Source organism: Alligator mississippiensis, chromosome 3 (genome assembly GCF_030867095.1).
Source record: "Alligator mississippiensis isolate rAllMis1 chromosome 3, rAllMis1, whole genome shotgun sequence".
Taxonomy (NCBI): domain Eukaryota; kingdom Metazoa; phylum Chordata; order Crocodylia; family Alligatoridae; genus Alligator; species Alligator mississippiensis.
Window position 1 is genome coordinate 93,329,936 of NC_081826.1, and position 15,792 is coordinate 93,345,727.

Consider the following 15,792-nt stretch of genomic DNA (forward strand, 5'->3'; position numbering starts at 1 on the left):
AATTTTCAAAATCTCCCCGCTGTTTCAGCATCAGCTTGTGCGTTTTCAAATGAGCCAACTAAATTTAAGTTTAGTTCCAAGTTAATTTATTTCCATAAAATGACAGCAGTCAGTCACTTCCGCCTGCCAATCCCAGATGCATTTTAATTAAAGTATTTAAAATTTTTTTTTACAAAGCCTTATTTCCCCTCTCCCATTCAAATATCTAAGCTCACCTCTTTTATTTCTACTTCTTGGTGATGTCTCACTCTGTTTTCTGGAGCAGAGATATCCACATAGATGACTAATTTACTGGTGTGACCTCCCTTTATCAGAATCTGTGGTTCAAAATTTGAGGTGCCAAAGCCATCCAAAGCATAAAAAGCAACTGTGTACTTCAGTTTTCCTCCATAAGCCATGAGCTGTTTGGATGATAAAGTATTACATTTATTTTTTCCAAGGTTACTGGTTGAAAACATTTCATTCCTATGAAAAGACTGCAGAACTGCCAGTTTTTGAAGAATTTGCAATAAAACCTAAAAATAGACTTTAAATAAGAAATCTTTGCATCAAGATTAAATACTCTTTTTCAGAAAGCAATATTATGCGTCTGTAAGGCTTCTGTCTTCTCAAGGAGTGCAGTGCATTTTCATTCAATTTCTAAGCATTACCATTCGTACAATCTATTGACTATATTAAATGTCAGGGTTAAAGTCTCTTTCAGGTTATTTTTCAACGAAGTTTCTTCCTTTTTACTGTCCCTGAAAAATAACACATGGATGAAATATTGGTATCCACAAATTTAAGATATAAGAAAAATCTTATGAGTTGTACGATATGAATAGATAATTTGTATATGCTGCAAGTGCAACTCCAAGTTCAAAAAGGTTCTTAACTTCCAATGGAGGATTCAACACAGAAAAATATGTAATCTGGATAAGATGAGAAAGTTATAATGTATAAACTATTCCAGTTTTTATCTTAATTCACTTACTTGGTCTCCCTGAAACTGATCTGGCAATCTCCAGTAAAACGGTTCTGTATTCAAGTGCTGTCTGACAGTTGCAGCATCCAATAAAACATCATGAAACTGCGAAAATACACCTTCTTTTGTTCCTGTGAGATTACTTTGAGAAACCACATGAAGAATGGACTGATCTGGAGTCAGGGTTACCTACAATACCAAAAATAACAGAAACACTCTACAATATTATTCTAGCTAAACATAATATCCTGGAAGCAGTTTCAGCTTCAGCACACTAAATGCTGTTTTAGAGGAATAAAATAACATACTTATTTAAAAAAAAAGAGAAACTTGTTTTATAATTATCTTTTATTTTTTGTCAGACATGAAGAATGTGTTTTAAGAAATGGAATGGTTATGTTCACATGCACTACTACCCTTTTAAATGTCATTTTTCCATACTCTCCCCCACACGTTTTGCAAACAGGTCAGTAGACCATACTCAATTCTTATCAACAAAGCTATGAAACGCCATTAAAACCAGTGTGACAACAGAGGTGTACCAGAAAATTGTATACAAAAGTTTGAATTGCTTTACTTACTGGAATTCTGGCATGGTTTTCTAATTCTGAACAGAATTCTGACATCCCAAAACAGAAGCAAGGAGTACATCCTACAGGGTTACTAGCTTGGAGAGCAAAGGTTCCAGTCTTGCATTCACTACAGTGCAATCCAAAGACATTTTCCTAAAATAAAATTACATGTTTATGTTTTATTGTTCTGATAGTTGAGTGAAAACAGGATCCTTTTTGAATGGTGCCACCTATAGCAGTACAAACTGTGTAGAAAAGCTATTCTTATAGCTATGTAGAATAACTGGCAAGGGTCAGAACTTCACAATTTCTCTATACTTTTCTTTGTTTTAAATTTAGAAGTTCACTTTTTAAGAAAGTGTATATCCCTAACTTTCTCTTCACACAAGAACATCTTGGCAAGAAATGTACTTAATGTTTTATATCAGTGGTTCTCAAGCTTTTTAGGCACAAGGGACCCTTGTTAGACTCAAGGCATCCCTCTGAACATGCCAGTTCTTTTTTTACTACAGAAAAACAACACAGCAATTTTTATGTTACAAAGAATTCAGAAAGACAACATCAGGTCAGAATGATTTTAATACTATGGATACCTATATCTTGGAAATCATGTTTGTACACCTAAGAGTGTTAACACTGTGTGGCACGTTGCAGCACCCCAAACTGTTTTAGACACAGGACCGTCAAAACAGACCTCACCAATTAATATCAGTATATTTGTGTAATAAATAATATATAAAGTTCTAAGATGAACTGAAAGCTACATCATATACAAGGTTTTAAGTCATTTATCTGCATTTATCAGTTTCTCCCAATCTTTATAATGATTTCTTATATTCTGTTATAAAACTGGGCTGGAAATCAGCAGATTTTTCTATTCCCAAATCTAATAAACCTTCCTGTCTGTAAGCAACAAAACTTCAGTGTGGTTAGTTTTTTCCCATCCCTATAATCAAGGTCATAATACAGTACCTATCTCCCAGCAGTTTGCAATGCTTAATTCATAAATTAAGAGCTTTGATATAGAGGGATAGAAAACAATGCAGAAGTACAAATTTGTATATTAAAATTAGTGATGGTTTTGCTTTAGTCCTTTATATGCTGCTTCTACGACACTTATGCATCAATAATTGTCTGCCAAAATGGAGGAAGTATGGAATTTGTACTTATATATTATTAAACACTTTCATCACAAACTGTCCTCTGAGAAACCTCTATGCCTATACAGTAATGCATTCTGAAGGTTTCGTATTGGTAACACAATATTGTTAGATTGTCTTGGAAGGGAACAATGCTTTCTCTGGCTTGAAGTTAAAACATACTTTCTGTATTGTTACTGGTATCGAAACAATGTTCTCTGTAATAAATTGTTTCTCTCTTGGGCTTCTCGCTTAGAGAGGCTCAAAGAAATTATCCTTCTAAATACAGAAAAAAATATTCTTATAGGTTATTGGACAAAGCTGTTGTTGTTAACACTGTTTATAAGGCAAAAATCCTCCAGCAGAAAAAAAGAAGCATGAAATAATAATAGAATATATAGAAATAGCATCATTAAAAGTCTGCATACGATATGATACTGAAATCGTAATGGAATATACAGAAACTGCATCATTTAAATGCTGGATATATGATATGATACTGTTCTTGCTATTGAAAAGATAAATCAAGATAAGGGATGACATTGTGGGTCCTATTGAAATCCATGGCAAAACTTCCAGAAGCATAATATTTATAAACATCCATTCCCAAATCTTTTATCCTGTGCTGTTATATTTCCTTACTTGCTGTAAGATAATGAGAAGCCCATTAATGAAGTAGGAATAAAAAACCCAACGGTACCATAATTTACATCTATAGACCAGAGGGTACTACGTGTCCTATAAAAACGATGTGGTCACAAAAAATCTTCTTGACCCACTTTAAAGAATTTTTTTTTAATGAAAAAACACATTAATTTGCCCTTCACATATTGCCATAAATAAAAAGAAAAACGAGTCTATGTATTTGAATTCAGTATTACAGTTACACTGTAGTTGTGAAATAGAACAATGACTGGTTTCTTTATATTATTGCATAGGATTTTGACTATCTGAATGCACCATGGATCTTTGTAAGCTTAGCAAGGATTCAGTATAGCAAGAATCTACCTTTAAAAACTGAACATACAACTGGGCCTAATCCTGGATTCCTAACAAAAATCCTCATTTGAGTTATCTAAGAGTTTTATTTAATCAAAAACTGTAGGATTCTGACAAAACAAGATGACCTTGAGCTAAAAATAGATGTATAGGACTACAAAGCAGAAGGCAAGAGAAATTAGGTTTCTTATTACTGTTACAGGGATCCTGGAAGGAAAAAACCACTCTAGAGCAGTAGTTGGCAATGTTTTCTGGCAGTGGGCTGCAATGACCCAGATCAGGTCTGAAGTGCTAGGCCCCAGCTGCCACTGTCACTCCTGCCATGACTTCTCCCCACTACCTGGTGGCATATCACAGGCAAAGTACCCAGCTGCCCAGCTGCAGTGTGACACAGTGCAGATGAAGTCCCCTGACAATGAATGCCACAGAAGTCTTCCACTTCTTTGTGCTAGATCTAATGGCTTTGTGAGCTGAATCCAGCCCACAGGTCATAGGTTGCCAACCCCTGCTTTAAAAGAAAAATGGCATCTCATGAGCACTGCTGCTACCTCTTCCACTGCCTGCACCTGTTTCCACCCAAGTCCTGATACTCTCTTGCTGGAAACTATCTATATTTCCTTGACAAACAAAGCCAGACAAAGAGAGAGAGAAATGCCTGTGGGTAGAGATTTTCAAGAAGCAGGTGAGTTGTTGAAAGAAACAGCTTTACTGCAAAGCATCTGGGAAAACTGATAACTTTGTTAATAGGATGCATACATAGATGTCCAGGATTTAGGAAGCTTGGCAGCTAGAGAGGACTGAAATGGTACCATGAAAGACTACTCTGCAGGAAGAAGACTAGCTGCTGGCTACCGTGTGCTCCATTCCCCATCTGTTCATCCATCAGGATCAAGAACAGCTATTCAATCTTGAGTAGATAAAGAGGAGAAGAGCAAATCTCTGGCCAGGAACAAAACTGTAACTTATTCAGGATCACAGAGTCCTAGCGGAATAAATAACAGGTCTGGAATATTGATATATAAGGGTCTAGGTCATTCAGGGAAGACAGGCAGGGAAAAAGGAAATATGCGTTGCTCTGGACTAGAATCACACTTAGGCACCCAACAGGTGGAATAGGATCTGACCCAGTCTGTCTAGCAGGTTCTTGAAGTGTGTGGGAAGATCATTTTTTTTCAGGAAGTGGATGAGGGAATAGGAGGAGTCTAATTCAGATTTACAGGGAGGAGCTGATAAAGAATCAGGAAGTGGAACAAACAAGTGACATGGCAATAAATAAAGGCCCTACAGGTGCATTCACAGAAAGAAAAAGACAAAGCAATGCAAGCAAATATTGAATTATGCAAAGAAGGCTGAAATATTCAGTCTTTTTTGCTTGAGTCTTCACAAAGAAGAATAGCTATAAATAAGTGCTTCTCACAAATAATATTGTAGGGATACAAGTCTAGGCAAGAGTAGGGAAGAACAGTTTAAACACATGCAGATTAGTTAAAATAATTCAAGTTGGCAGGCCCTGACGAAAATTATCTTAGAATACTTTCTAACCAAGCCAAAGTAATCTCTAAACCATTAGGCTAGGGACACACATTCAGAAAGCCTGAGCCTGAATTGATTCAGTCTTTGCAGGTTAGTTTAACCTGCAGAGAGTGAACCAGTTTGCAAGTGGATAGACCAGAGGTGGGCAAAATGCGACCCAGGGGCTGGATGCGGCCTGCCAGGCCATTCTATCCAGCCCGCGGGGCCCCTAAAAAAATTTAGAAAATGTTACTCTCCCCTGAGCTGCCTGTCATGAGGCCCTCGATGGCTTGCTGAAACACAGTAAGCAGCCCTCTGCCCAAAATAATTGCCCACCCCTAGGATAGACGTTCGGCACATGTCTGCAGTTGCTCAAACCAGAAGCCCAGGGGCACTAGAGCAGTCCTCCCTTCCACAGGGAAGCTGAGCTGAGATGGGGGGTGCGGAGGGGCATGGCCAGGCCCCAACAGGCCTACCGCAGTGGCTGCCTGATGGCCAGGACTCCTGGCACACAGGGCTGCCCAGCCCCAGAGGGGAACTCTTCCCCCTCCTCCCTCTCCCTCACTGCCCTGGGGCAGGGTGGGGGCCTGTTCTATATATTCTTGATCCTGCCACAGAGCACTATTAGGTAAACTCAAAAGCATAAGTCCTACATTTCTATGAAAGGAACACATATACACGCCCGGAAGTGATCTTCTGCTATTTATGAATATTATACCTTGCAGGCACAAATGCCAGTCTCTTCTTCACAAGTGCAGATTCCTTGACCCTCTTCACACTGGTCTGCTTTGGTCCCACTCAATTCACAGTCACAAGAAACACAATCTGGGTAATCCCTATAGCCTAAAGCACACCTGGAGCAGTCTTTTCCTCCGAATTCACTTTTACATTGGCACTGACCAGTCAGTAAATCACACTGGAGACTGGCTGAACCAACAGCACTGCAATTGCAGGCCTGAAAGGGAAAACAAACAGAGTTCAGATATAACAAAGTTGTTTCTAAATGGCTGCTATAACAGAAACTGCAAGGTCAATTTACAGTTGCAACCACACACACAAAAAACAAAAAAAACCTCCAACATTGTCAAAAGTTTCTATGCAACAGTGAAGCATAGATTCCTAACAGAAGGAGGTGATTTGTGTTTTCTTTTTACAGAACAAATTGGTATTTCCTTAACACTATATGGTAGTGTTGAATTTTAACTGCATCTTAATGGATGTTAAATGCAGTTGACAATTTGAATTCACTTCAACATTTACCTGCATTTAAAAAGATAAGAAAAAACACTTTAAGGAATAATTAACTCTGCCGTAACATCTGCCAAGGTGAAACACACTAGTCATGTAAGTTGATTACAATCCATTCTGGCTGTTTCATGCTGCTGAGCACTGCAAAGGTGCCCAGTGTAAGGGGCAAATGAAGAATCCTGTTACCAGTGGGGACTCCTGGGGTGTTGCAAAGCCAGAATAGCTGGCTGTACCATACTTGCACTCCCACTTCTTCCAGAGGTCACGTAGAGGACGTACCAGAGATGAAAAGCAGGGAGGAGTGCATGGAGTGCACCATATCTTTTTCTTGCCCGGTGGCTGAGGATTGAGCCCTGAGGTACACTGTTTGATGGCAAGGAGAAACTTTCAAATAAGTTTTCATAATGTAAGTAACCCCACACAAATTGTAATGTGATGATATGGTAAAGAAAAAAATATGGCTAAAGGTTTAGCTAAACTGAATGCATGGCCTTTCTATGAACATGTAACATTTCACTATATCAGCATGAAAAGTCACTATGGCCTCTTATAGACATTACACTTTTACTGACATAATTGCCTGGAGATCAATCTATACCCATAAGCAAACAGAAGCTTGGCACACATCGACTGGTTTAAAAATGGAGGAACCTGGTCTAAGATTTGTCCTCCACCCCAAACAAAGGGTGAACGTGTGTTTTCTTTGCTACCAATAATCTAAAATATGCTGTTTACAGAGAACTGTGTAATTTGGATTGATTCTGCCTTGGGCTTTTTGAACGTATGTACCTAGCCTAGGACATGGCTGAGTCATGTAACTGGTGTGTGTGTGATTCTACCAGTCATGCACTGGCCCATTTGGCTTATGCTGTGGAGTGACACTTCCGTATGGAAAAATGCAGGAGGATTTATGCCTCTCAACTTCTCCTCCTGCTGGATGCACACAGAGGGACACAGTCAATACCAGCACTAAAATGTTGAAATGTTTGCTGCAAATGTTACGTTGATTTAAGGCTTGGTTGTCAAACAACCAAGCAAAATTACAAATGAATGAGATTGAAGGTTTCATTGAGAGATTATTAGAACATATTATAATCCTGATTTAAAGAGCTGTGAAAGCAAAGCAACAGTACAGCTGTGTGCTAAACTGGCTATAAACTCTGCCCTGCACAATAGCAGCAGGTTTGACTCTCCGTGCAGATTCCTAAAAGAGACACAACAGCATGTTCAACTGGACTTTGATTAGTAAAATGCCAGAAGACATGTTATGATTATACTAAATGCTGGCCCTGTGCCTTTTCTGGGAGGAATTTACTGGTTGAGTTTAATTGTCTAAAAATGAATAGGCTCCCAGTTGGTTACAGTTCTCTGGAATCTGTTCTAAGTTGGCACTGTACTGCTTAATTATAAAATTTTAGCTGACATTACTGGGGAGTTCAGAAGGGGGTATTGCTAGAGTGATAACAGACTGAAATCCTTTGAGATCAGCCCTGCAAGCTATGCCATTCAAGTTCATCATCATCACAGTGTTAAGGATGATTTTTTTTCCCCAGACAGGGAGCAGAAATCAGCACACAAATTTTCTTAAAACATTTGTAAAAAACATGTATGATGGCATTAATGACATCCTAAGTTCCATAGGTCTTAAGAACAAAATATTATAGCTACTCTACGGCACATAAATCAACTTTCTTATTGCCAATAATTATTGCCGAACAACCACATAATTTGTTAGTCAGAAAGAAACACTGTAAATATTAATAGGACCGTTACTGCTGCCCAGTGCATGTACTATAATTAGTTGCCTATTTTTCAAAACTCCAGAGCACCCAGCTAGTAACCACTCAAGTTTCAAGTCAGGCAACAAAGAATGAGCCAAACAAAATGAGCAGCCAATCCCAACCAATTTACTTATTGGTAAATCCTTCAGAACAATGCTAATTATCATTTAAACAACTGTAGCTTTTTAGCAAGCATGCAATACCTTGCAGCCAAGCTCAGAATCATGTCTCCAGTAGTTTTCCTTACAGAGTTCACATTTTGGTCCTTCTGTGTGAGGGGGGCAGATACATTGGCCAGAATCTGCATCACAGTTGTTCTGAGTATGAGGACAATTGCAAGCTGCAAGAGAAATTGGACCATAAGACTAGTTTTCCCACTGTTAGGCTCTCTAGGCATTTTTACACATGCTCTGCGATGCGGCACTGAGTGCTTTAATTAGCGAGCTGTGCTAATTAAAAGTGACCATATTTCATATCCATCAGTGTCCCAATGCATCCCCATGCTGAAAAAATGCTGTTGGGGTGTTCTGAACTAAAGCTCATTGAATGTGTTTTATTTCAAAGCACTCCACCACCATTTTTTTCACCACGAGAACACACAGGAACACTGATACACACGACGCAGAAGGCTGCTGAAGCACATCGATTTCCATGTTCCAGCAGAATCAATCAATCGAGTCTGCTCTGACACACTGAATTTCCAGCACATCAGAGCAGGCTCCCTGCACATCTGTAGGAGCCCTCTGATTACAGGTGAGCATCAAAATGAATTGAAAGCCTTGCTTTCCTGAATTATACATTACCAGCCACTCTTTCCAATAGAAGCTCCTTAACAGCCAGAATAACTGAGGAACAAATTGTGAACATAATTTTGGTCTTCAATAGGTTTAACTATTCCTGTCAGGCACAATCTATCATATGGTACAGCTTATCTCTTTGGCTTCATGAGATAGAGGGCTCTTCTCTCTACCCATTTAGGAGTCTGTGCATCCCCAGTAGAATAGGAAGCAGTAGTCTCTGAGCTGTTCTGAATGGAGGGAATGCAACTGTCTTGTCCCCTCCAGCCTCCCTTGGAGATAAAGACCCAGTAAAATGCTGCAAATTTGCATTCACCCTAAATTCACCAACAAAAGGCAAATGGATAAATATATTTCCCTAAAAAAGGAGGGTATCTTTAAATAGGGAAATACTGCATTTTGACATCTTAAGATCATTTTCTAAACAAAATGTTCTGACCTGTCCTTGCAAACAGAAAACTTATATTCTAAAATGGACCTAAATGTAAAAGAAAGAAAATGGATAGAAGAGGGCTAAATAACCTACCTGTTCACCAAAAACACACAAAACACTTATTTTGGGTGGAACACAATGCTTTAGGTTGACCTAAAAATATTTCCCATTTTTTGCAAAATAAAACAGAAATGTTTATTTCAGTTTGAACAGGACTGTCTTTTCCCTGTATTTTTTAGATTCAGCAGCTTTCTTAGACATGTAGGCATTCTTTCACATGATATTTATATTCTGCTTGATGTATACATAAGATATAGTCAAAACAATTTCATTGATGATTGAATGGAAATGACAACCTTTACATGGAAGCTTTTACTCCATTTTTTTTTTTTTTTTACCTTTATAGGCCTAACTGCTCAGATGTAATGATGAAAAACACTCTACAAATGCCTCCAGAAACATCTAAAAAATTGGTCAGATTCCTTTGGTATATGAGCTGATGGCCAGATTAAGGGCTGGAATTTGCAGTCACCCAAGAAAGCTAGATCCCTTTAACAGTCCTGGTTTTAATTCCTAAAATATGCACAAAGGTATTTTTTCTCATCACACAATCTCATAGCATATTACACCAGTGTTTTGTAAGACCCAAAGGAAATGTTTTCAGTCAGATAAGAGACATGTAGGCATTCCTTTGGTTATGGTGTGTTGAAATAGATATTTTAATATGATCTTCCACTTATTGAAATGGGATTTGTTCAGGTTTGGACTAACATAACACCATACTATGGCTCAAAACTGGATTATAACCAGATGTGTAAATTTAATCCTTTATATGTCTTGTCAAACTCAAAAGCACATGAATTGCAGGGGGGAAAAAGAGAGAAAGAAAAATACAGGCTCAAATCTACAGAGTTAATTTATTAGATTTTACATTGTGGCAGAGGGAAGAAAGGAAATAATTGCTTTCTATATTCTTTGTTGGAATGGAGAGATTTTTGGCAAGATTATTGCTATTTTAAAACTGAACATTTATACTGTAACATTTTTATAATCTCCTGATATTTCCTGTCATCATTTTTTACAAAGAACCAGACCATAAAAAAAAATCAAGGAGTTTTAAAAAACATTTCCTAGCAGACGTACTGGGGGACTGTTCTACTGGCAAGGTTTTGAGAATATTTCTTGAAACAACTGATGTTTCCAGAAGAGTAAGTAACATACGAAGTGTAACATAAAATCCTTTGTCAAAAGAAATTCCCAGAGTGGAACATAGATGAGAGCTTACGTGTACAACCACCATCCTGGAATGTATGGAAGCCCTGAGCACAGCGATCACACTTTTCCCCAGCCACTCCTAGTACACAGTGACACTGGCCCTCGTCATTACAATCCTCAGAGACTGATCCAGATTGACTACAACCGCAAGGAAGGCAGCCAAGTCCAGTATTCAAGCCATAATAACCATTCTGTTGGACAGGAAGGAAACATGTTTCAATTAAATTTCATATCTCACTGAAAGTGAAAAATAGTCTCTCATTTTCTTTTTATTACTTTGTATTATCTACTGCCATTTGGCCTGCATGAACATTTGCAGGTTTTGTTTGGCAATAGCAGGAAGGTAAAGGAATCCCAAATATTATCCATTTACTGTTTCTGATATACTCCCCATGCTCTAAGTTGTGAATTAAAATCCCCAGGAGTCTTTGAAAAGAGGAGTATAACATTACTCACTACATACTTAACTCAGAAATTCTTTTTGTCTTCACCATGAAATGGTGATGTCACTGAATGGATAGAAACTGATACTGGAAAATATACGTTAGCTATAGGTGAACTCTTTTCTTACCAAGCATTTATCACATCTTTGTCCAGTCACATTTGGTTTGCAGTAACAGAAGCCAGTCTCATGATGGCAAATGCTGGAAAGTGAACCATTCAGATGGCATTCACAGACTTAAAAGGCATAAAAAGAGACAACAAGAGAAAAATCTATTGAAATACATGGGTATCAGATACTAATTAAACAGAACAGCAGCTCTTTATATTAGAAGCAAATGTAACAATTTAGCTTTCATATATTAATGCACCTACTTATCTGCAATAGGTACACTGGCTGGCCCAGAGAAAAAAGTTGTTGCATAAGCAGAGATGCACCAAGTTAATCAGAAAGGCCATCCTGAGGAACACAGGCTCAATACAAAAATCCCAAGTAAAATTCTTTGTTCATTGCATATTCTCCTCCTCCCCACCCAAGGATACATTGAAAAGATCACATAATTCTATATTTGAAAGGGAAAATAGAATGGTCTAATGGTTTTTGTATTTTCCTACTTATTAAGAGTTAAATTCTACCCCCTGTTACCCTCTATTAATTCCTCTGAATTGGAAGGATAACAATGGATATATGTTTGTGCATCTAATAGCGGAATCCAGCCTTCTGATTTACAATATACATAGCTGAGTTATGCTAATGCCAGTCTAGAGCTCTATGATGAAAAAAAGATATAGCTGACAAGTGAAGAATGCATGCAGTGACTCTGTTTTAATCACAGAGAATATATACTTTGCACATTTATATGCTGTAAAAATCCTTTGTGATGCTGTTTTTCCTACAAAAGGGGAATTAATCTCTGCTTAGTAATTTTAGCCATGCACACTAGTAATCAGATCTAGTACGTTACTGTGATTTACATATAGTGTTCAAGATAAAGGTTTAGCAATATCATTTTACACACTACTGTGTGCTTTGTTCCAGCATCATCCAGACCATGCATGTGTCATGGCCAGCATTTTGATTGTAGAGGAAGACCACTGCAAAAATCAGTCACTAATACTCTTGAATCTACTAGACTGTTACTGTTAAGCAACAAACCTCCCATTTCCATGAAAAGAGTATGCTACATCCACAGTACATTCAGCCCCACAAGCAACAAACACTCCAGAATAGGAAAAGTTTAGTATGCATAACCTGAAAGTGAGTAGTAAGTAATAGGGATGTGCAAAGCTTCGGTCTGCAATTTGATTCAGAGAAGATTTGGCCTGATTCGGAGGCCAAATCACCAAATCCAAATAGAATCAGAAGACGACAAAAAACCTCTGAATCGATTCAGAGGCTCCGAATCAATTCGGAGAAGATTTGGAGATTTGGAAGGCAGTCTTTCAGAGAAATAGAATCTGAGAAGAGGGAGGGGGAGTAGGGGGGGAAACTGACATCTCCAGCCAGCCAGTGACTGAGATCTTTCCCTGACTCCCCTTCCAATCCCAGTGCTCTGGGGGAGGGACACAGAAACAGCACATAAGCCTCTGTCTTCAGGGTTTCTGTGCCTTTTGTGAGCTGTTTCTGCCAGAGCAACAGCATCTGAAAGGTACTGGACTGGCTTGGCTTCCTACCTGGTCAGTCTCCTGCTACTTTCTGTTCTTCGAAAGGACTGGATGTAGCTTACTAACTAGAATCCCCCTACTTATTCCTATCCAATCCATTTCTTTCAATTTATATTTGCTCGGTGGGGGGTTCAACACTTTTTAAAAAGAAAGCTGTTTTCCCTGGCAGTGTGATCCATCACTGTGCAGGGGAGCACATACACACACACACTCACACACATACATCATAGAAGAAGTCAGATGGACTCGATGATCTATTGAGGTCCCTTCCAACCCTAATATCTATATGAATCTATTATTACAACACAGAAGAAGTCAGACATTCATAGAAGAAGAGAAGAGATTATATATACTTATTAATATTTTTAGTTATAGTTAGTTATATACAGACTAAAGACAACACAGAAGAAGTCAGATATAGATTCAGGTTAGCATAACACAAAAGTCAGATACTCGGTCGAAGAGGAAGAAGAGGAGGAAGAAGAGGAAGAGATATTATTTTAGGTACACACACAACAGTAAACGCAACACAGAAAATGTCAGACACAGTCATACATCAGAGAAGAAGACGACGACATATATTCCTTGAGGCCACCAAGACCCTCAGCACTGCCGATGCCCTCCTTAGCCAGGTGATCCCCATAGTGAGGGAACTTGAGACCAGATGGAGAAGTTCCAGGGGATCAATGTTCCTCGCTGGGGCAAGCTGCTGTCACCAGATGTGCAGGCACTGGTGAGGTGGCTGAAGGAGGGCATCAGGAGACGGCTGGATCCCTTGCGGTCCAGTACGGACCACGTGCTGGCTGAAAGGGAGCATGCGCACTGGCAGCACCAAAACCCTCAATCACTGGATGCAGGTGCTGGTCAACAGTCAGGGAGGCAGAATGGCAGAAGCAAGGGGACGTGGAAGAGGGGGATCCACTTTCCTGTGACAGCACTCCCTGAACCAGCACCAGCCAGTCTCCTTCACGCCAGCTGCTGCCAATGTGGGCCAAGGACATGGCTTCAACGTTGGAGTCCAGATGCACCAGACCCCAGCCTCAGGCAGGTAGCACTGAGGCTTTGGTGGCTACCTATCTCACCAAGGATGTGGAGCCGCTGGACTGCGACCCCTTGGCCTACTGGGCAAGCCATAGCCAGGTGTGGCAGGATCTGGCCACGGCTGCCTAGGAACACTTGTCCTGTCCACCAACCAGTGTTTCACGTGGGAGGGTGTTCAGCATTGCTGGGGATGTTATGACACCTCACCGCACCTGCTTGAATCCTGGTTTGGTGGAGCAGCTGGTGTTCCTGAAGGTGAACCCCCCGCTGCTGGGGTTCCCCAAGCTCCTCCTGCAGACAGAGTGACTTCCACCCTCCTCACTCTGTCTGCATCTATTTCAGTTTTATTTTTTTACACCAGTTAATGTCCCACTCTCAGAGCTGGAGGGGGCACTCACTGCATCACCAGCCAGCAGGCGAAGAACATGTCCCTGCTGAGCTTCTGTGCCAAGACAAACTTCGAGGTATGGGCTGAGGCTATGGGGATGGAGAAGGCCCCAGATCCTGGGCTGCACTCTGCCAGGGTTGGGGAGGCCTGGTGGGACTGCTGGCGGCGTGGCAGCCCCAGGAAATGCCAGGACCAAGGATCCCCCTGGTGAAAGGCAGGTAGGAGATGCCATAAACTCCAGCTACCACACACATGCACAGTCCTGGCTGGGAAGAGCCCAGATCTGTCATGTCTTGGACAGGCCTGAGGCGTGCTGGTTGCAGTGGAGTTGTGAGGCTCCAGATGAGCTCAGCTTAGCTGCCTGGCATGCCAGCTTTAGAGTTGAAAAACCTTTGGTCAGGCTGAGGGAGCATCTGCAGTTGGTGTGTGTATGTGCTGTTCTTGGATGGAAGGAATAGTAAAGAAGCCAGAGGCTCACATGCAATGCAGGCAAGAAAGCCAGTCAGTGAAAATGGAAATGGAGGCATCGGGGGTGAGGGCCAGGCTGGGGTAAGAGTGGGGGGAGAGGGATGTAGCAGTACAGGTAAAAGTGGAGAGGGTTTGTAAATTCCCTCTCGGGATCAGGCCTGAGAAACTGGAGATAGAGCGGGTTTTTTTTGTAAGAAATGTGCCCCCACAGATAGTTGGGTATATCTTTGATAGATTCTGGCACACAGTCTGTGGGGGTACTGGAGATTGTTGGCAGGTTTTATGTTTTGAGCTGTAAGAAGTTGGCTTCTGGTGATGAGATTAGGTTAGCAAGGTTCGGTGCTTGTTTGAATTTACAAACCACTTTCCTCAGCTGGGCCTATGAACTTCACTTCATCAGCCTCCTAGGTACAGAAACTCATGGACTCAATACAGACAGTGGAATTCTGACACACTACAACTTGCCAGACATCTGACTCCCCACGCACCTCTCCACTTTTACCTGCGCTGCTACGTCTCTCTTCCTCCCCCATCCCAACCTGTCCTTCCCCTCTCCCCCCAACGCCTCCATTTCCATTTTCACTGACTGGCTTTCTTGCCTGCATTGCATGTCAGCCTCTGGCTTCTTTACTATTCCTTCCGTCCAGGAACAGCACGCACACACACACCAACTGCAGGTGCTTTCTCAGCCTGACAAAGGGTTTTTCAACCAGTTATTTCCTTTCCCTGCAGGCCCAGGCACCCAAGGAAGAAGCAGCCCGGGGAGTGCCCTCCACAGCAGAGTGGCAGACGGTCACAGCCAGGACCAGAGCAGCTCGCAGCAAACTGGTACCAGCTTCTCCAGTCCGACTGGTGAACAGGTACGAGGCCCTGGCAACCCTGCAGGAGATGGAAGGGGAGGAGGAAACCCTTGGGCAAGAAGAAACACCACGTTCTTCACACTCCGAACAGATCAAGAGATCCACGAGGACCCAGAGGAGGAGGCGACGAGTGCTCGTCATAGGCGCCTCCATCCTGAGAGGTACGGAAGGACCCATCTGTCGCCAGGACCCCTCGGCACAAGAGGTAT

General features: G+C 40.9%; 1 protein-coding gene across 4 annotated transcripts in view; it reads right to left on the bottom strand.

Annotated features, from left to right (window-relative positions):
• The window catches only part of LAMA1 (laminin subunit alpha 1), a 168,260-nt gene that overhangs the window by 57,043 nt on the left and 95,425 nt on the right, over positions 1-15,792 (bottom strand). For 3 of the 4 annotated variants that reach the window (XM_019490435.2, XM_019490434.2, XM_019490436.2), the window contains exons 20-27: positions 11,292-11,398; positions 10,731-10,911; positions 8,419-8,555; positions 6,714-6,797; positions 5,905-6,141; positions 1,546-1,689; positions 974-1,153; positions 216-401 (exon numbers count right to left, since the gene is read on the bottom strand). In XM_019490435.2, the coding sequence (XP_019345980.1) occupies positions 216-401; positions 974-1,153; positions 1,546-1,689; positions 5,905-6,141; positions 6,714-6,797; positions 8,419-8,555; positions 10,731-10,911; positions 11,292-11,398 (1,256 nt within the window). The remainder of the gene's footprint in view (positions 1-215; positions 402-973; positions 1,154-1,545; positions 1,690-5,904; positions 6,142-6,713; positions 6,798-8,418; positions 8,556-10,730; positions 10,912-11,291; positions 11,399-15,792) is intronic. The other variant, XM_006262939.4, reaches the window with a different exon arrangement.